The 22,500-nt window shown below is 42.4% G+C and overlaps 1 protein-coding gene across 2 annotated transcripts in view; it reads left to right on the top strand.

The window, feature by feature from the left end:
* NBAS (NBAS subunit of NRZ tethering complex) overlaps positions 1-22,500 on the top strand; it is a 682,881-nt gene that overhangs the window by 206,442 nt on the left and 453,939 nt on the right. For both annotated transcript variants that reach the window (XM_075598387.1, XM_075598386.1), the window contains exons 28-29: positions 5,577-5,699; positions 9,093-9,195. In XM_075598387.1, coding sequence (XP_075454502.1) covers positions 5,577-5,699; positions 9,093-9,195 — 226 coding nt within the window. The remainder of the gene's footprint in view (positions 1-5,576; positions 5,700-9,092; positions 9,196-22,500) is intronic.

The raw sequence follows: 22,500 nt of genomic DNA, 5'->3' as shown, positions 1-22,500 counted from the left end.
GGGGAAACGGAGGAGGGTCAGCTCTTCCGTTTTCCGCAAAATGACTCATGCAGACACCTGAAACACAAAGAAAACAAAAGCGCAGACGCACATAGTGAAGTATGTAAAGTATATATGTATATATTGTTAGGGTAAAATATCTGCGTACATGAAGTCAATTGGTTAACAGCATTTCATGTGCAATACATGAGTTACCAGACGTCGCACAGCCACCGCCAGACCTCAGGAGTTCTCCTTCACTGCCTCCAAGACGCACTGCCACGACACTTGGGGAAAAGACCTCCACTTTAGTCCTGTTAATACGTAGAAAACCTTTGCAGGTCAGGGCCATCGGGAACCACCGCCTCCTCTGGCTTGCCGCCGAATAGGACACCCCCAGAAGTCGGAGCTTGTTGGTTAGCCGCCAGGTAAGTTTGTCACATGTCCCGTGTGGCTATCACGACTGGCCGCAAAGTAAGGATGGCCGTAAAGAGTGATATTTGCGTCACTCCAGCAATGCCGAGTGTAACAGGTTTGCGAAAGAGTCCAATGCTGGATACTGCACACAGATAGTGATATTAGTTGTTAATTAAGAGCTTTATAATATATCCAACGCGTTTCGAAGCGTTAGCTTCTTCATCAGGGTTAGTTTAAAAATAAATTTCGAGCATAAAAATACCCTATGACCATAGCTGATAGCTATGGTCATAGGGTATTTATATGCTCGAAATTTATCTGTGTGCTGTATCCAGCATTGGACTCTTTCGCAAACCTGTTACACTCGGCATTGCTGGAGTGACGCAAATATCACTCTATACGGCCATCCTTACTTTGCGGCCAGTCGTGATAGCCACACGGGACATGTGACAAACTTACCTGGCGGCTAACCAACAAGCTCCGACTTCTGGGGGTGTCCTATTCGGCGGCAAGCCAGAGGAGGCGGTGGTTCCCGACGGCCCTGACCTGCAAAGGTTTTCTACGTATTAACAGGACTAAAGTGGAGGTCTTTTCCCCAAGTGTCGTGGCAGTGCGTCTTGGAGGCAGTGAAGGAGAACTCCTAAGGTCTGGCGGTGGCTGTGCGACGTCTGGTAACTCATGTATTGCACATGAAATGCTGTTAACCAATTGACTTGATGTACGCAGATATTTTACCCTAACAATATATACATATATACTTTACATACTTCACTATGTGCATCTGCGCTTTCGTTTTCTTTGTGTTTCAGTTGTTATAGGGGTGTTCACATCCCTGTCAATATAGCTGCAGACGCCTGTGTTCTACTTAGAGGTTGTAATTTTTCAATTTTTTACACCAAGGTGGTGGATGGGTTAATTTTACATTAGAGGTAGAAATTTGCACACTTTTTCCTGTTTGCTTTTTCATGCAGACACCTGACTGCACTGTGCCAGAGGGTCTGTGGCATTCAAAGGGTTAAACCCTGCCAGGGCCGCCAACAGGGGGGGTCTGCCGGGGTTGGCGTCCCGGGCCCGGTGAGTCAGGGGGCCCGTGTCGTGGGAAAGAAAAAGTGTCTGAAAAAAAAATGGCTACCAGCCAAGCGTTCTGCGCATACTTGTAGGACGTTGACCCGTGAGAGCCATGCACACCTCCGTAGCACGTGCCCTGCGCGGGACACGGGCTACAGCAATGTGAGGGTGGTGTAAGCCACAAGGCAGCTCCGTCGCCATAGCTATGGAGATCGCGACGGGCGGTTCCCGCTGGAAGATGCGGTCTATGCTGGAGGAGGAGAGCGGGGAGAGGAGACAGTCCGCCCTACCAGAGAAGAGCAGGAGGAGGTGATGCCTAATGTTCAAAGATTATTTCAAACCAGGCAACAGAGAGAGATAGATAGATAGAGGTCAGTGAAATGTTCTGCCTGAATTTTACTGTCACAAAAGCTTATGGCAGCTAATTGCCTCTCAAACTTCTCATGTTTGTTTTAGGAAGTCAATATTCTTTTCACCTGGTCCATTCACTGAAATACCTAATTTGCGGACTCTCTACAGATGAGTAACAACTAGAGATATTCCCTCTCTAACACGTTTATGTTCTAGCTCCGTTTGTGAGTGTGCTACCTTTCAATTTTTATATTTTGGCATTAATCATTTTACAGTGTCACACTATGGGGCACGCGCTTCTCTTTCTTTTTTGTGTATGTGTGTGTGTGTGTGTGTATTTATATATGTATGTATGGGGGTTTATATGTATTGTTTTTTATATGTATTGGGTAGGTGTTTTTTTTTTTGTATGTATTTGGGGGGTTGTATATATTTGGGGGGAGGATTTTTTTGTATGTTTTTGGGGGTGGGAAGTTTTTTGGTATATATCTTGTGTGAGGGAATTGTGCGAGGGGGGAGGGAATGTGTGAGCGTGGGGTACTTGACGGAGGGAGAGGAGGTGAATGAGGAAAGAGGGAGTATGAGTGAGACGCAGGGGAGAGAAATACATGCAAGGCGGGAGAGTGAGAGGGGGTGAGACGGAATGGAGAGAAATACATGGGAAGAGGGGGGAAGAAGAGAGGGGTCTCGTGAGGTGTGAAATGGGGGGGTCGGCTCGCAATACCGTGACACGGGGGGGGGGGGGCCATGCCTAAAATGTTTATCCTGGGCCCCACGATTTCTTTTGGCGGCCCTGAACCCTGCTGTATAAAAGGTAATGATTAAAAATTCAAAAAACGCGTTGTCTTGTATCTTCTTCCATAAATTCATCAACTTTTAGTCTAGTGTTTTACATTTTTCCACCTCTGTCACAATTTTGGGATTTACAGTATTTAACAGATGGGCAGAAATTGATGCTTACCGCAAAAGAAGTTCTTCCACAATGTAAAGATTTGTGATAATGAAACAATATACTTGCAATACTTACAAGCACTGAGTACACCGTGGACGCAATATGTGTATCTATTTGTATAGCGCCATCCATGTAGATAGCGATTCACAGCAGTAATACGCGTGACATAATAACATAACACAATGGGAAGAAGTGCGTCAGACATTAAAGTAACAATAGGAAAAGGAGAATATAAATAAAGGTATACATAATTTACATTTGTTAAATATTTCATATTTTAGAGAGCGAACCAAAGTTGGAAGCCTAAAAGGTGTTGCCATTCGTGGAATGGCTGAGGAAAGTCATTTTGATGTTACCCTTAGTCCTCATAAAAAGCATGCATAATATGGAACAGAAGTTAGAATGTGAGATATTTCAGTGAATGGACCAGGCGAAAAGAATATTGACTTCCTACAACAAACATGAGAAGTTTGAGAGGCAATTATCTGACATAAGTTTTTGTGACAGCAAAATTCAGGCAGAACATTTCATCTATCCTATCTATCCTATCTATCGCCTGGTTTGAAATAATCTTTGAACGTTAGGCATTATTTCAAACAGATGGTAATCCTTTCATGTGAGATATAATGTAGACAATATCAGTGCTTACATAAACAAGCATAGGCTAAGGTTGGTAATGTGAACAATATTTATACATACGCGCATAATATATACTGTAGTATCTTAACTGTGCATGCAATATCTTGTATATAATGTATACCCTGTTCACTTATGTAACTGTATTTGTAACCATGTATCATTTGTCATTTAACTCTATGCCCAGGACATATTTGAAAACGAGAGGTAACTCTCAATGTATTGCTTCCTGGTAAAATATTTTATAAATACTGTAAATAATAAGTAGGTACTGGTTCAAAAGCATGTCTGATGGATTTTCATGTTGGTTCACTAAAAGGTAACACAATCATAAGTTAACCTATAAAGCAAACTATAGTCATCACTTGTAAAAAAGAAACCGCTCTATGTAAAGACCAGAGTTTTTAATCCTTTTCTTTTAATATACTCTGTCATATAGCAAATATAGGTTTCTTATTGTTATTCATGGCACTGCATACAGTACAACACTTTTCACAGCAATATTTTGTTGTTAAACGTCAGCTGCATTTTTGTTGTGGAACAAATGTGCTGAATATATTGCTGAATATATAATGTCTTAGAAAAGATCCAACATGTCTTGAAATGTGATATATGACAATATTCCTGTATAATTTTTCCTTTATGTCAATGTAAGTTATTACATACTGAGCACAATATCGTTTTCTTGAGGACTAATCCTTAACATAAAGGTAAAAGAAGCAAAGAAAGTTTTACTAATAATTTGTTTATGCCTTGAAACTTAAATATAAACTATAAATGAGAAAGAAATGGGCATTATGACTCCGTTTATTGTAGCTGGTGGCTGGTTATTTGCAACAGAAATATTCCAGGACTGCTGCTTTTGATTTAGTGATAAACTCTGACAGGTATCGATGTATCAAATCATAAATATCCCTGTTTCATAAACTGTGGCAAGGCCCGAGGAGAGCTTTACCTGGTGCAAAGAGATGTGTGATGAGAGTTTGAGCAGCCACGCCAGGGACTGCACATTTGTCATGTTTTATATTATATTAAAAGATAGTTGTACATCATTGTATTCAGATGTGTGATGGGTGCATTGTCTTAGCTTTGACGGATTAAAAGAGCAAACGCATGTAAAGTTTGCACTGACATTGGACCTGCATATTAAACTCTTCCGAGTTTGAAATCCTGCATTTCATTGCTTTCCTCTCACCCCAGCCCCACACTGCTTCAGCGATCAGCGGTACAGCGGATTCCCTGCTTCTGCAAGTCCAGGCCCTGCCCTGTGTCCCACCATTACACTGGGACCCTTTGATAGTTGGTATTTTAATTCTGGTTCTGTAAAATAGTCGATTTTTGATTGAAATGATATTGGGAAATGACAGGACGTACAGAATGGAGCCCATTTTGCAGGTCAGGCTTACATTTTGCACGAACAATCAGGGACAGGTTTCTAACCGCTCTGGGATATGTTGTTATGTGAATAAGCCTCGCAAAAATATTGTTGCACTAAGATTCTAAATCAAATACAAATCTATATGATCATTTCAGAGTTCAATACGTGATAATGAAATAAAGTTGATGATATATACTGTATATATATATATATCATCAACTTTATTTAATTATCACGTATATATATACAGTGTTCGACAAACCTATACATTTGCTCATCCCGGGCGAGTGGATTTAACATCGTGGTGAGCTACTATTGGCCCAAGCAGCACACGTGTGGTACTAGGTGGCGAGTAGATTTTTTTGTGTGGCGAGTAGATTTTTTGGTGATTTGTCGACCACTGTGTATATATATATATATATATATATATATACACGCACGCGCACACACACGTATCCGACGGCCCGCTTTTCATCAAAGGCCTTATTCGACGCCGCATAATGCGGTCCGCTGGACGCATTATCCGACGTCGGAAACGCTTATCCGACACTCACCCCCGCGGATTAACATGGACGCACAATCCGACGGTCTGTTATCCGACGGCGGTTTGCAGGACACATTCCGTGGGATAAGCGAGGACCGGCTGTATAAACACGCACACACACACGTATATCGCTTTTTCTATATATGCTCTGTGTGTATATATTTATAATGTTTATATTTTAAGAGCATAATTTGTGCAGGTACTTTAAGATCTTTGTATTGATGGCTATTCTGCCATAATTTTCTTGTCAGTGTGTCGGAGATCTTGGAGAAACATGGACTTCAGAAACCAATTGCGTTTGTGAAGGAGACGCAGGCCAGTGCTGAAGAGGCCAGCAAGCTGATGGTCCGACTGACCAGGCACACAGGACGCAAGTAAGGGAACCGCAATGTGTGTCACATTCTGTCCTTCTAGCTGAAGAACATGTTTCCCTTCATGTGTAATGCCTTCAGAAAACCGTGTTGAGCGTGTGAGAATCTGACACAAGTGCAATTAAAAGCAATGTTCCAGTTCTGAGCAAGAAATAATGTAATTTATTTTTTTGTGTGTACTGTTAAAGTAGCATATCGTGCACAAGCTACTTCCATGGAAATGACCGTAATGGAATTAGTTATAATGAGCATGTCTATGCTCTTGAGGCCCCTACTTCCCGCAGCCAAACAAACACTTCCAGAGAGAGAAACAATTTAAAAATAATTATGGGGGACTCCAGTGATGCGGATTACAAATGCCTCACATGGCCCTTAATCATGACTGTATTGGTTCACAGAATAAGTCAAGTTTTTGAAAGATGTAAGAGTGAAGACAGGGTAAGGTGCAGGTGCTGCTTAAACATTCAAGCAAACATCAGCAACGTAAACATTCATTTGGATTTCATTTCATGTTCATGCAACATGAACGTGTGTTTTCTATTCCTTACTGATGGTGAGCATTGCAGACGATATACATGTACCGGGCATTAAATGGAGTGTTGGCCCACATTGTCCACTGTCCACGTGATGCAACTTGATTTTCATCAAACAACAATATTACTGCAAACCTTCAAACAAAAGTGCAGTCCTTTGTAGACTATCTTGGGCCTAGAATTCAGCTTCATTATTTATTATCTTGGTTGTACATTTGTGATTAAAAGCACTGGGAAGCCATTTGTCTTTTTTCGACCTTGTGTAAATGCAGCAGAAAGAACTGCTGCTATTCCTTTATGGGATATCATTCTTGTAGATTAGACTATTGATTGGGTGCTGTAATTACCTGTTCAAATCTAGCCATTATTTCATTTGTATCAACAAAAATGTCCCTATCTTTCCTTTGTTTACCATGATCTGGTCTTTGACAAGTGTTTAAAGGTTCGCTTGTAGGCTGACATGGAGATAAAAACAGATTATTGTTGGGAAGAATTTTGTTTTAGCTGGAAAAATGAAACCATAAATGGTACATGGTGTTTTCATAATACTGACCAAAGGTATAGGAAATCCCTTATCTATCAGTTCTCTATTGTTTCAGTATTTCTCTTGACTGACAGTCAAAAGAGCAATGCGTTAATTAAGTTTGCAAGATTTGGTGCAGTTGTTCAAAAGAAAACCAGGTTTGTGCCTGATCCTGTATCTAATCAACAGTATAAATCTGCGCTTTAATTTTTGACTAATTGTTTATTAAATGCGCCTTTCTTTTGTGCATCACAATACAGAAATAAAGTTAAGTACGTTGTATTAGAAATGTTGGTGTTGACTTCAACGACGTGTGATTGCACATTTAAGGCTGCGGTGCCACTGGGATTTACGGTGATCCTGAGATAGGTGTCATTCTTTGACCTTGGACACTGTCCATGTGCTTTACTCCAATGCAATAAAAGAAAGTGCACAGATCTGAAGTGTGGTGATGAGGTGCAGTGATCCTAAACTCATTGGTGTCACATGAAAGATGTTGGAAGCACAGGGTAGTACATGGCTGAGGGATTGTAGTCAGATGTTTGCTATTTGATTTATAATTGATATGTTTAATGGTCGGTACTTTACAAATTACCAGAGCTTTGCTATATTTCGTATCATAACTACCAATAGAAGGGTTTCAGGTCACACTAGTCTTCTCTGGCTATTTTTTAAACAAAGCGATACACAAAGACTTAAACGGGCAGCAAACCACGATCTTTTGTTGCACTTATATCCCTTTTCCCCCATTTACAACAATACATTGTCATGTAGTGCAGTCTGTTTTTTTTCTTCATCTTCCAGTTCATTTGGGTCTTACCCATCACAACCCTTTAGTGTACATGTATTTAGTGTTCTTGCTCTTCTTATTCCTTGTTTGTTATAGGATTGTTATCTAATGATTGGGACTGTGGTGTTTCAAATGCATTTAAGCAGATCTAAGTACTCTCTCTCCTCTCCTATGCACAAACTGAACCAATGCCAGTGACCTGTACTGTATATGCCTGGGCAACTTTTTTTTTTTTTTCAACCTTAATTCAACGCCAAATGTTTAAGTTAGTCTGTAAACATGATGAGCTGAGACTTGGTGGATGCTTAATTTCTTTTAGCTGCTGTCACTGTGTTTGTGCCCACACGGCCAGTGTCCCCTCTTATCCTCTCCCTTTATCATTATTTGCTCTTTGATGTGGGCAGGGTGGGATAAAAGCAAACAAAACACTTGGTTGGCAAACATTGACCTGCTCAGAGACCCCTAAAAAATACAATTTTGTAATTAATTGGAAAAAAATTAAATGAAAGAAATGAAGCCAGAGCTTGATAATAGCATAGCTCGGCTAGACTTGTTTAGCAATTAGACTTGGTTACAAAAAATAGTTTTCTTGCTACGTGGAGGTTGCAACTTTAGCTGTCCCTAAGTGGCTCTGATTTTTGAAGAGATGGGAAAGTTATTATGTTGTAGGAAAGGCATTATGGTCAACAGATCTTAGATGTTCTCTCTTAGGCCTGGGACATAGTCATTTTATCAGTGCGGAGGCGCGCTGAGGCGGCCTTACACAGCGCGCCGTCCGTGGGCGTGTCGGGGGAGGGTCTGGGGGCGGGCCAGTGACATCACGGAGCTGGTTCGCCCAATGACCGGCCCTGCGCTCCGGCGAGCGCCAAATTTGAAAACTTCTTGAGACACGCTTCCCCAAGCGTGCGGACGTGTGCGCGAGCCCCTGCTAAAGCCGCTCTCATTGCGGCTGCAGGGGCTCAGTGCCAAGTGTGAGCGCGGCTCAGCACGGCTCAGCCTTGCTCACACTACGATGTCCCAGGCCTTAGGCTAGGTCCCCGCTGCAGCGGGACGTGCGCGCCTCTCACCAGCCCCTTACCTCCTGCCTAGCTGTGTCCAGTGGCGCCTCACTCCCCGGCTCACTGCGCACTGTGACGCATCAGCCAGCAGGGCTACAATAGGATTGCGATCCGGTGCGGCGACGCGTCACGTGGTGTGGCAGGGAGCCAATGAAGAGGGGAGATCGCCGGCAGGGGGGTGAATCCTTCCTCTACCATGCTCAGCCCTCAATGCTGGACACACACACACATGGACACACACAGATCAAAAAATGTGCATCATGGCCCCTCTCTAGTCATGGCCGCGCCCACCCGCCCCGTTTTGGCCACGCCCCCACGCCTAAAAACGGCTCCCTACAGATCGCGGAGGTACGCAAGGCGGGCGCGCCGGCGTGTGCAGCGGGGCCTTAGCCATAGAATGTGAATAAGCGATTCATTTTCTTTGCTTCTATCTCCTTGTTGAAGAGTTTATACGTTTTTAATTTTTTCCATTTTTATTTTCTTTCTCTGTAGACAACCTCCAGTCAGTGAGAGCCATTGGAAAGGTCTGCTCCAAGATATGTTAGAAATGCAGCAAAATGTATACAAGTGCTTGGATGCAGATGCTTGCTATGAGGTAAGAGTTGCGAGTAGGGGCGCACTGACCCGCATGACAACCCTTGCATTTTGTAACACAGATCTGTCATTAGAAGCCACTTTGATTTTATGTCACAGTGCAGAAAAGTGAGTCACAACAGGATTGGACTTCCCTTGAAGCTTCATCACTTTAGAATGCACGGCTTTAACTATTAAGAACAGATTAAACCATAAATACTTTTTACTTGCTTGGTATTTCTCCATGACCAGACACATGCGACATAAAGTAATAGTAAGTGTTACTGCAAGTTTAATATTTTTGAAAGTTTCTTCTACTTAGAAAATAGAGCACTGATAAACATTGTTAGATCCTTCCACATCTCACCCCTGATGATGTCTATACCTATTATGTCACATGTATTACTGCGGGGAAGTGTTATGTACATTAATGGCACATATATATATATATATATATATATATATATATATATATATATATATATATATATGTATGTATGTATGTATGTGTGTATATATATATATATATATATATACACACATACACACACACACACACACACACACACACACACACACACACACACACTGCATTGGGGATCACTCTGACAATACTTCTTTATTTGGGGAGTAAGATGTGAGTAGGGAGGAAAATGACAGGCTTTTGGTGTTCTTGAAACAGCCCTGAGTTAGCAATCCTAATGCTACTTCTACCATCTAGTGCAGGGGAGGCCAACTCCAGACCTCAAGGGCCACCAACAGGTCAGGTTTTAAGCATTTCCCCGCTTCAGCACAGGTTGCTCAGTCAGAATGATTGAGCCACCTGTGCTGAAGCAGGGATATCTTTAAAACCGCACCTGTTGATGGCCCTTAAGGACTGGAGATGGCCTCCCCTGATCTAGTGTCATACTGGAAATGACATCTGAAATCCAAGATGACCGACTCCTGAGAAGAAAATATGATGACCTCAATTATTTTATCTTGGATGTCTGTCTATATAGCTCTCATAATGAATCCATTCCTTTTAAAAAAAAAAACATTTTAAGGCAATATTTTACCATGGGTTTAGAATGTCTGTGTAATGATCAACACAAGAGCTTGGATTTGAAGCAGTTATTTCGCCTATGTGTCACATGGTAAAAGTGTTTAAAATCATTATGTATAACAGATTGCAGGTGTCGGGAACTTGGAGATCGCGTGCTCTGATAGATGTAGCTTGTGTCATGTCTAAGAAAAATACTCTGGCAATAGAACTGTTAACATAATTGGTGAATGGTCAACACTAATGAGTTGGATGACTTGACAAGTTCAACCTGCGGTGTAAAAGGCTGTATTTTGTTCTTTCCGCTGTACATATGCCTTTTGTCAGCTATGGAGATTTTCTTTCTACACTGTATTACTGTATGCTCATTTTTGAGATCTCTGTTGAAGTTCAGTTTTGCAAGTGAAAGCTATTTGAAATGACTGGCACATTCTGCAATTTCTGACATTGCCTAAATACAGTAGATTGCAGTCGTATTTTCCTCAGGCAGGAAGAATATTTGTCACTTTGACCAAGGCATCACAGACTTTGCACACCCAGTAAAACCGGCCAAATGGGTTACATGAACACACTACTGAAAACCGAAATATTCTTCTTACACGTAGAAGGATGAGAAAACAATGTGAGTGAAAATATATTCCTTTGTCACTAACTTAAGAATAAAAGAAGCTTATTTGTGCAATGTTGATCCTTCATGCATTTGGTTGTCTAAATTTTTATGAAAGTACCCAGAAGAGCAGTCTCAGTGGAGGGAGTGCGTCTGTGGCTCCTCTATGCAGTGTTTGGTCTGTACTCTGAGGAGGGCGGCAGAAACCTCTCATGCTTTGTTACAGCTCGCTGCTTGTCTGTGCTAAAAGAAAGACAGTTCGGGCGATAGATTGGACAAGAGATATTGGCCGTAGGTTTAGCACGTACCAGGCACATTTTGGTGAAAGCCACAAAACAAAGCCGCTAACACACAACGAGCTATTTGCCGCTTTCCGAAGCTTGTATTAAAGCTTCTTGGGCAATATGCTGCTTTTTATATTTGACAGGTAACTTCAAAATATAATTTTCTGATAATCTATAAGGTATAAAGTATAAGCTGGAAGAAACCAGCACGGGTCCTGCAATAAAATGATGTGGCCAGTGTTTGTCATACTTGGATGCGTAGTTATTACCCATAATGCTTGCCAAATCTGATTTCAGGAAGTGGGTAGGATTTGCGTACTACCATTGTAGGTTAAATGTGTCACAAATGGGTAGAAATGTTTTGAAGTAAGAGTGTCACCAAGTTCAAATAAAAGAAATGGTGTTTCTTGGAAAGATTTGCTCTGACCCTCTGCGGATGAAAGCTTGGCAGGGGGTGCCGAATTCAGCTCTTGGCACAATACATACCGAATGGCTGCTTGTTCATTTCCATCAATGTCCCAGTTACTTTTCCCACCTTATCTGTCTATGTAAAGATTTGCGTAGTGGACACTAAAATGTAAGGGTCGTGGCTAAAAAAAAGGTTGCGCTACACTGAATTAGACCCCACTTCCCCCTTGCTTCTAAATTGATGGAACAAATTGTTTATTTACGTACACATAACTGTCTCAACTCCTTTAAAGTACTTGACACTCTCCAACCAGGCTTATACTCATCAGAAACCGCACTCGGCAAGGTATCCTAATGACCTCCAGATTGCTAAATCTCAAGGAAAATACTCAGTTCTAATTCTTCTTGACCTCTCCTCGGCTTTCAATATTATTGACCACCCTTTTCTCCTACAGATTCTTCACTCTTGGCATCCGTGGCACTGCCCTCTCCTGATTCTCCTTGTACCTCTCACCTTTCCTTCAGCGTCTCTTTGGAACTCTTTGTAGGTGTACCTCATGGCTCAGTTTTAAGCCCTTTTATATATACACTTTAGGTGGATGACATCTTTGACTCCTTTTGGATTCAGCTATCATCTCTATGCTGATGAGACAAAATTATATTTATTTTCAGTGTTTATCGGCAATCTTGGCCTGTATGGCCCTTCATCACCTCAACAGACATGTTAACATGATTGGACAGAGCTCCTCGTATTCCCTCCCAAACCAGTCCCCATTGTTTCTTTCTTCATTAGTCAATACCACTGCTATCCACCCACACTTGCGAACACGATGCCTAGGGGTTAAATTCAACACCTCCCTTTCCCCACATATAAACCCGGTTACTAAATGTTGCCGTTTCTTCCTTCGCAAAACACTGATACACCCCTTCATATGTTCCACTACCAAACTAATGTATGCCGTTGTTCTCTCGCCTGTCAATTTCTGAACCATTCTTCTATATGGCCTCCATACCTTACATTCCATTCTAAATACTGCTGCTCGAATCATCTCCTGCTCTTCTAGGCGCATATCTGCTTCCGATCTCGTGAGCTCTCTTGGCTGGCGTCCTAATTATTTCCACATAAACAACACATTTCTCCTCCTCTCTTTTAATGCACCTCCATATATCTCAACTCTGTTCTCTCGTTACCCCCCTACTAGCCTCTTATGCTCAACCCAACGCTGTCTCATCTTTGAACCTTTTACCTCTACAACCCTCTGCTGCCTCTTCACTAATCTCTCCCTACATATGGATTGCTCGTCCGTTAAATATTTGTCAAACGCCTTCACTTTCCACATTCAAAGCCCAGCTGAAAATTCACCTCTTTAAAGCAGCGGCCCATGAGATTTTCTGTGCCTCTACTACGAACTCGAGATGCACTTGACCTCCCTGCATGTACTTTTAATCGTGTATTTCTTCTTAGATTGTAATCTCTTTGCGGCAGGGTCTCCCTTCGCCTTGTGTTTATAATGTATCTGGGTCACTTATCCCCTATGTTTGTAATGTATTTACATTGTATTGTAATATTGTAAAGCACTGCGTATATTCTTGGCGCTATATACATACAATTATACATAAATAATCAATACATATTAAAATGACAGGCAATTGTTTTTTACACGCCCCTTTTAAAAAACAGTTTATTCACACCACGCGTGTTACAGAGAACTCTGTACATTTCCTTGTGAGTTTCTGACACTGAGAGGTTTGCATCTCCTTTTTGTAGCACTCGGTGTGCTACAGAACCAATGCAAAGTAGCTGGCCTGAGCGCTGATCAGCTGCACCATACCTAGCAGTTTCTACAGTACATCAATGACTGGTGTTTAAAGCCCAAGAATAACCTGCCAGTACTATTTCAAAAATGCTGGCATTAAGCTGGAATTGAATGTGTCGATGCACGCTGTTTATTTGCATGTTCGCTTTAATCAACTAAGAGCACAAAGCTTGAACAAGCCTACGAGTGGCATAATTTACTTAAAAAGCTTGACATCTGTTAAAAGTTGAAAATGATTTGAAGCTTTTTATTACAGTTTACAGATACTGTTGGATATGACTGCCAATCTCCTCCTCCTCCTGGGAAAAGCTTTGAAAGCAAATTAGAAAAGCGATGTAGGAATCTCGCTAAAAAAGCCATATGGGAGTTGCAACAAAGGAATTGAAATGTGTCTATTTTCTAGAGCAGTAAAATGCAAGTAATTTTGTAGGAAAAAAAGCTGATGGCACTCAGAACTCCTTTCTCTTTAAAAATAAAAATACCCCATATCCTTTGTTCATAATAGATTTTGATTAAGTGGTTCCTAAATTAGGCTAATTCTAACCTGTTCCTGTTAACTCCTTATAGTACTTACATAATTAGAAATGGGGTATCCATGAAATGCGTTGGGTAAGTGTTTATTTTGCCAGAGTTCTTAGGAATGTCTCTCCTGACCACTGTTTTAAGTTCGCAGAGCTTTTTTTAAGAGAAGCTTTGGATCGTACCTTGAAAGTTATTTGTCAGTTTAGATTAAATTTACTCTGACACATTGTACAGGTAAACCCCGTTATAACGCACCTCGTTATACCGCGATTCGGTTATAACGCGGTTTTCCCGTGGCTCCCGTTTTTTTTTTTTTGCACACTGCACACACTGCACACACTGCACACACTCTCACTGCACACACTGCACACACACTGCTCACTGCACACACACTGCTCATTGCTCACACTGCACACACTGCTCACACTGACACACACTGCACACACACTGCACACACACTGCTCATTGCTCACACTGCACACACTGACACACTGCTCATTGCTCACACTGCACACACACTGCACACACACTGCACACTGCACACACACTGCACACACACTGCACACTGCACACACACTGCACACTGCACACACACTGCACACACACTGCTCACACTGACACACACTGCACTCACACTGACGCACACTGCACACTGCACACTGCACACTGCACACACACACACACACACACACACACACACAGCAAGGTAACCCAACCTCTGCGGTGCCTCTTCAACATTAACCCCCTCACAGCCAGGGGAAAGGGTGAACGTATCATGGTCCCCCACCTCCACCAGTGCTGCGTATATAACATGTAATTAGCAGGTAATTCATAGTAAATCATAGTAATTACCCCCCACCCCACTCACCTTTCATAGTGGCGATCACATAATACATCGTGTCCGAGGGTCTGCTCTGTGTCCCCCCTCCTCGTGTCCGAGCGTCCGGTGTGTCCCCCTCCCTCTCACTGCCTGTGTGCTCCTGTGTCAGTGCCCTGGATGAGCCCCCGCAGTATGCCCGGGCTGTGTGTGTGTCGGTGCCCTGGATGTGCCCCGCAGTATGCCCGGGCTGTGTGTGTGTCGGTGCCCTTACACACACTTACACACACTCACAGACACTCTCACACACTCTCACACACTCACAGACACTTACACACACTCACACACTCTCACACACTTACACACACCAGCACCAACATCCGCTCCCGCTCCCCCCCCCCTCCTCCTGCGCAGGCAGCGGGGACAACGGTGAGGAGAAGGTGAAGCCGGGACCGGAGGGGCATCCCCCCTCCCACCTCCTGTCACGCGGGGACAGGTTGAAGCCGGGACCGGAGGGGCATCCCCCCTCCCATCTCCTGTCCCGCGGGGTGAATATGCGCTAATGCGGCGGCCATTTTTTTCCCCGCGACTGAGTTACTAACGTGGTGGTCTCGGGGTGGACCCCGAGGACCGCGTTATAACGGGGTTTACCTGTATTATTAATTTCCTCTGGTCAGAGCTTTCTGAAGAAATGCTAATTTCTCTACCATACTTAAGAAAATGCAGCAATTGCTTCCTGGCATACACACTCTATTTACATACTCTTTATTTACTTTCAAACCCCTGTGGCAGGGGGTGGGGTTGTAGTTGTATGCTTCTTGCTGGCACAGTGCAAGAAAATGAGTGATTTGTATTGTACTAAAGGTGAAGTACTTTGTTGAAGATGGTGATTACAAATATACAAGGGAATGGCACTCCCACAATCCTCAGTCTCCATAAGAAGAGAAGCACTACAGATGTAGCAACGTTATGGCAACGTACAAACGCGATCAGGGTACATTGCTTTGAATCAGTTGCTCGCAAGAAGGGGGCGGGGCTATTGCATTATTTCACCCTTGTTAGCGCGCCAACTAGTTGCAATAAGCTTGGCTACGTTGGTGTATAAATAAATATTTTAACGTTGGTATATATCTGCCATCAGACTAACAATAATTCTGATATGATGCCTCTATCCACAGGCTTAAAGAATCTAAACGCCTTGTCCCTCTCCATTTCCTCCCCTACCAGTTTATTTGGCCACATTGGTTTAGACCAATATTGTATTTTTACTTGTGTTTTTTTATATTTATTATCTAAGGGTAACTGATAAGTGTGCTTTTCTAACAATGTTTTAAAGACTGCCCATTTATCTTCCACATTCTTTCCTGTAAAAATGTCACCCCGAGTTGGTTGTTGTAGATTTTTCCTCTATTTTGACAGTAGCTTTAAAGAATCATTAAACTGTGAATAAAACAAGAAGGCGTAGCCCGTTTGTGGGTGGTGGAGCAAGCCAGGGCAATTCCATGTATCAAGAAACCCTACATATTAACAAAGGTTTTTTTTTTTTAGTTCACCTGGACATTAACATAGAGGTTAGAAGTAAACAAGATACATCAGCTGTATAAACACTCCAATCCCACCAGTAGTATTTGTTCAGTGCAGTATAGGACCTCATTAATTTCAAGATGTTTGTAGGAAGGAATAAAGTTCTCTGTAGAAAGGCAGGGGAAGGGATCGGTTTCGAAGTACATGAAAGTCAGGGTAGTTCAGTGAAAGAAATGCAACCCTGAGGTTTTTTTTTCAAGAGACATTTGCAACAATTCTTATTTATAAAGGGGAATTTGAGATTTGGACAAATGCATGTTTTTTTTTGATGGCACTGTGTGAAATCTGTACATCATGGGTGAGCCAACTCCAGTCCTCAAGAGCCACCAACAGGTCAGGTTTTCTGGATATCCCGGGTTTCACTGATCCCACTTGTTCCCCCTCTCTTCTCCCCCTCCCTCACTGATCCCACTTTCTCCCCCTCTCTCGTTGCCCCGTCCCTCACTGAGAACTTCCAGCATTACCCACCAAACGCAGCAGCTCTGAGTGACAGGCCAGCCACAGGTGCCTCAGGTAACTGATCCTGTTTTGATGTTGCGTTAGTAAAGCAGGATCGGGCGCGAAGTGAGTGGCTGCTGCACAGTGTGAGTGAGACCAGTTCATTTAGACATATGTAGAAGCACATGCACACCGCTGATAGGTGCTGGAGGGGGGTACTTATCTGCCGGTGCGCTGTATCCAGGGAGGTCCAGACATCCCAGAGGTACTCGAGCAAAGGAATGGAAGCAGGCACACGGTCTTTCTAAAGGTGCAGTTTATTGTGCCACCAAAGGTCCAACGTTTCGGCAAATAGATTGCCTTTATCAAGGAGAGGCCAAAGGCAATCTATTTGCCGAAACGTTGGACTTTTGGTGGCACAATAAACTGCACCTTTAGAAAGACCGTGTGCCTGCTTCCATTCCTTTGCACCAGTTCATTTAGAACCCCAAAACCCAGTTGCCGTGTGTGAATTTTAAAAATATATATATGTAGCGCACTTTCCCCCACTCCCTGGGAGATATGGCGGCTACGATGTGTGTGGTGCGTTACCTGTGGCTCACAGGAGGGCCAAGCTTCCGCTGCTGGGAACCTGGGGTGCGTCTGATCCGTCTGGTGGCTGCGATTCCACCTGTACGGCATTCTATTATGTGGGTGGGATAACCCCGTTACAGGACACCATGCAATAAAACACACACACACTGCTAAGAGTAACAGTTTTACTGTATGCAATAGAACAATCACAATGTACAATTCCACCATCTCGGCCACGCACGGCTGTACCTTCCCACACTGTGTCCACACCTGGATAGATAGTCCCCCAACGTCCCGAGGGGCCCTTGGGCACCCAACCACCCTGGTGTCCACAAGTAGCAATTCCCACCCAAGTGTGTGAGACAGCGCTGCCCCACTAGCGTGTGTACAGTTGGTACACTTGTTGTACCTGCCGGGTGCTCCGGCACCCGGTAAAGCATACTGTAGACAAAGGCCGTATGGTCCCATGCTGTCAGCGACGAGTCCACCTCTGCGTTGGGTGGTGTCCAGCAGTCCCACGGTTAGTCACTCTGGAGGGTGGCCTGGTCCCAGACCACCAAAGCGCCAGTCCGCAGCCTCGTCCTGGCTGTGTCCCTCAACCTGGGTCTATAGGGGCCGTGTCCCTAACTGATGGGCCAGTCCCTGACGCAACCACAAGCTAAGGGGAGTCGGAGCCTAGCTGGGGCCTAACATTGGGTCTCTGACCTTGTGCATGGGCCACTGACACCTTGCACATGCACACCCTACTCCTCTGCTGTCCCAGCTCTGACTAGCGTGGTCCAAGCGTGCAAATTGTATCTATATCTGTGGTGCAGGGAATCTCAGAGTCTTATTGGCTGCCGTGGCCACGTGATGCTCAACCCTATGGCCTTCTGGGGGCTGTAGTCCCCGCGGAGCCCTCTCCAATACTTGCCACCTGACTATGGAGGGACACTGCACATGCACCGGATCTTGCGCATGTGCGATTTGATGCAAGATGGAGGTGCCCTGTGGAATCGGGCCGCTGCGGAGCCTCCGGTGCACTCTACCGTTGGCCCCCTCACACTCCCAGAGGTAAGGGGACGCAGGAGGGATATATATTCAGCACCCAGGCTGTGCTAAGGTGGCACTGTGGGCTCATTTGCATGTAATTTCCCAGAATCCCTTGCTGCAGTGGAAGCACTGTATGCTGGGCGATAATGGCAGACCTGTCTAAGACATGCAAATGAGCACACAGTAATATTTCCATTTGCTATATGCTTTACTGTGGAGTTTTTTTTCTCACTTTCTTTACCCACCATAACTTAACTAGTTTGTGTGTGTGTGTGTGTGTGTGTGTGTGTGTGTGTGTGTGTGTGTGTGTGTGTGTGTGTGTGTGTGTGTGTGTGTGTGTGTGTGTGTGTGTGTGTGTGTGTGTGTGTGTGTGTGTGTGTGTGTGTGTGTATACAAATATACACGTGTGTGTGTGTGTGTACACAATCCTGTAATAGCAACCCATGTATGCAGTGGTTTTCAGAACAGGGGGATGTAAACAGCTGTTATAGTTAAAATACAGATCTTTTCATTTCTATTGCAAAATCATGGTTACACTTCACATGAAGTGCTATAAAATTACAATACAAATGTCTATACGTTTATGGCGGTTTCCTTTATACAATCAATTATAGGCCTGTCTTGCACTGGAGGAGTTAAAAAAAAATAAAAAAATAATTTCATGTTTTAGACGCAGATCCTTTCAGAGGAAAAATGCATTTCCGCGCACACTCCATTTATCCTCTTTGCAACGTTAGTGCTACATCATTGCACAGCAGTAGAAACCATTATTTTTGTTTTTAAATGCATTTTTCGATTTAGATGCTTTTACTTTATTACAACAACATTTTCCTGTTTGTACGGAAGAAGCGTGGGTTGTGTTAAAGTGAATTAGAAGCATGGCTTCTAAAACCAGGGATATTTGTAATTTTTCAGGAGTGGGTTATTTTTTTCTCCAATACCCAGAACAACAATGAATGTGAGTGCTACACATCACAGGGTGCCCGTGGAGCATAAAAGTGTTTTAAAAAATATGTATAATAGGAATATTTATCAGTTGTGTTGAATATGAAAAAGCCATTGGGGAAAAATAATAAAAAAGTATGTGTGTTATGCAGCACTCCACAATATGATAAATAGAAATAATTTACTGATAACGTGGTACAAGGGAACTGAGAGGGACTTCAGCCCTCCCAAAAAAAAAAAATATATATATATACTGTGTATATATATATATATATATATATATATATATATATATATATATATATATATATATATATATATATATATATACTCTGTATCTATACCGTGTTAGCCGAGCTTAATAATCAAAAATGAATAGACAATACCGTTCTGTGGCTAATTAAATGCTTTTATTTGTACAAGCTTTCGAGATACACTGATCTCCTTCTGCCGATGTTACATTGGATAAAGCAAAAAAGGGGTTACTTAAAAATGGTGCATCCTGGAATATATCTGACTGAAGCATATCCCTCCCCCCTGTGCAGTATGCAATTTATGACTTAAGGTGTTAAATGGTCCCTGAATGTTAGTGATGTGTGAGAGAGAGAGAGAGAGAGAGAGAGAGAGAGCGAGAGAGAATATATATAAATTTATAAAGTGCCCACAGTGTGTACAGCGCTTTACAAAAGGTGTGTGTAGGGGAGTGTGTTCCAATGGTGTGGGTAGTTGTAGAAATGTAAGAGGGTGTTGCATTACTATTAATGTGTGTAGTTATTATGTGTTCCCTATTGGTATATAGGGATACAATTACATTGTACATATGTATGTGTAAGAGACAGCTGTGTGTGCATTCATATTGCGCAGTAAGTATAGACATGGCCTTTAACACTCATGGGAAGAGAGTTCTCATGTCAGTAGTTACTCATGAAACTGCGGTCTCGGTTTATGCCGCTGCCAAGTGTCCCGAACAGTTGCAAAAATTTGTATTCATGCAACCGACTCTCTTTCGGTGTTCTAAGATTACTTTTGAGTATGTATATACCGCGGGTATGAGGGGGGTGGGAAAAGGGAAAGTAGTAGGGAACCCCTGCTCAGCTAATAGTGTATAGTTAGTAATGTAGATACGGTGCTGTACTGAGAAATGTGCAATAGATCTACAAAAGAAAGAAAGTACTCAGTTTAAGTTAGCACTCAAGTATCAGTAATGAGGAGTGTCAATATTAAAAATAATCTTTATTAGAGTACATATAATTAAAATAAATGGTGCAATGAAATGAGTAAAAAGGGAGCAAAAATGAAGGGTTCATTTCCTATAGGAGCTTGGAACTGTAGTTTAAATAGTAATGTTACAGTCCCCTAAGTAGCTCTCCTACGGTATAGTTTGTGTTCTATATCATTGAAATCATAGTGTTCAACCCTTGTGGTATACTGAAATTCTCTCTGAGTGGCAATCTAAACTATACTAATTATAGTAGATTGCTACCCTTAATTTTTGCTCCCTTTTTACTCATTTCATTGCACCATTTATTTTAATTATTTGTATTCTAATAAAGATTATTTTTAATATTGACATTCATCATTACTGATTCTTGAGTGGTAACTTAAACTGAGTACTTTCTTTCTTTGGTATATCTACTTTTGAGTATGGCCACCTTCAGATAGTTCATCTTATGGCCATAGTCAGAGAAATGTTCGCCGACAGGACTGTCTTGTTCCGCGTGTGATGCTGTGGCGATGTAGATTCATTCTCTTGTTTAGCCCCTGTCCCGTCTCACCTATGTAGTAGCAGGCCCCTGGTCATTTCATGCACCTGATGTAGTACACAACATTTCTGGAGGAACAGGTGAACCTTCCTCTGATTTTTTTACTCCAGATTCCTGTGTGGTATTTGTATTGTGCCCGCTGTGTGGAGCATTGCACAGGTTTTGCATCTTGCATCCTGGCATGGTCTTGTCCCGCATTCAGTTGTACTGTTGAATACTTTACTCCTCACAATAATTTTCTTGAGATTGAGGTTGCCTGTATGATATTAAGGGTGTTTCAGGGAAGACCTGTTACAGTTTTGTATCTTCTTGGAGAATGGGTCGTAGTTCCTTGGCGATCGTGCGTGGGGCTTCTAGGTGTGGGTTATATGTTACCACCAAAGGTACCCTGTCGCTTGTCTCTTTCTGTCAAACCATACTTGTTCAGTAATTTTCTAATTGTACTGTCATGAACTTTAACATTTAACATGCTAACTGAGGCCTGTAGAGTCTGAGATGTAACTCTTGGGTTTTTTGCAATTTCTCTGAGCATTGCACGGTCTGACCTTGGGGTAAATTTGCTGGGACGTCCACTCCTGGGAAGAAAATAAATCATGATACGGTGTAATATGTAATGTGTTGTTGTTCATCTGAGGTTGTTTGTATTTACCTAATTTTTAGACCTGCTAAGAAACAGAAGATTGTTATTATGTTCTAATATGTAAAACCATATAATTCAAAAAGGGTGTACTTTCTTTTTCACACCTGTATGTATGGTGTGTGTGTGTGTGTGTGTGTGTGTGTGTGTGTGTGTGTGTGTGTGTGTATATATATATATATATATACAGTATATATATATATATATATATATATATATATATATATATATATATATATATATATATATATATATATATATATATATATATATATATACTGTGTGCTCATTTGCATGTCATTTCCCAGAATCCCTTGCTGCAGTAGAAGTGCTGTATGCTGGGTGATAATGGGGAAAGGCGGGGTTGCAGACCTGCCTAAGACATGCAGATGAGCATACAGTTATATTTGCATATTTGCTTTCCTGTGGAGGGTTTTTGTCACTTTTTTTACTCACCATAACTTAACTCAGTATTATGGTTTAGCCTATCCCATAGCCTCTCTTGCATTCCCAGTAAAGTCAACCCCACACTGATGAGACCCATCAAGGTCGAAACAGCTGTCTGTGGGTGATTTTCTGGGTATGCACCTTAACCCTGGCTGTGCTCAAAGCTGTGACCATGCAGCAAGCTTAAGCCTATAGGGAACCATGTTAAAAATGGTTATTGAGGCAGGCAAAAAGTGACACTGTGTGCTCATTTGCATGTCATTTCCCAGAATCCCTTGCTGCAGTAGAAGTGCTGTATGCTGGGTGATAATGGGGAAAGGCGGGGTTGCAGACCTGCCTAAGACATGCAGATGAGCATACAGTTATATTTGCATATATATATATATATATATATATATATATATATATATA

Source organism: Ascaphus truei, chromosome 4 (genome assembly GCF_040206685.1).
Source record: "Ascaphus truei isolate aAscTru1 chromosome 4, aAscTru1.hap1, whole genome shotgun sequence".
Classification (NCBI taxonomy): Eukaryota; Metazoa; Chordata; class Amphibia; order Anura; family Ascaphidae; genus Ascaphus; species Ascaphus truei.
The sequence above is the reverse complement of the archived record's forward strand: the minus strand, read 5'-3'. Positions and strand labels throughout refer to the sequence as shown.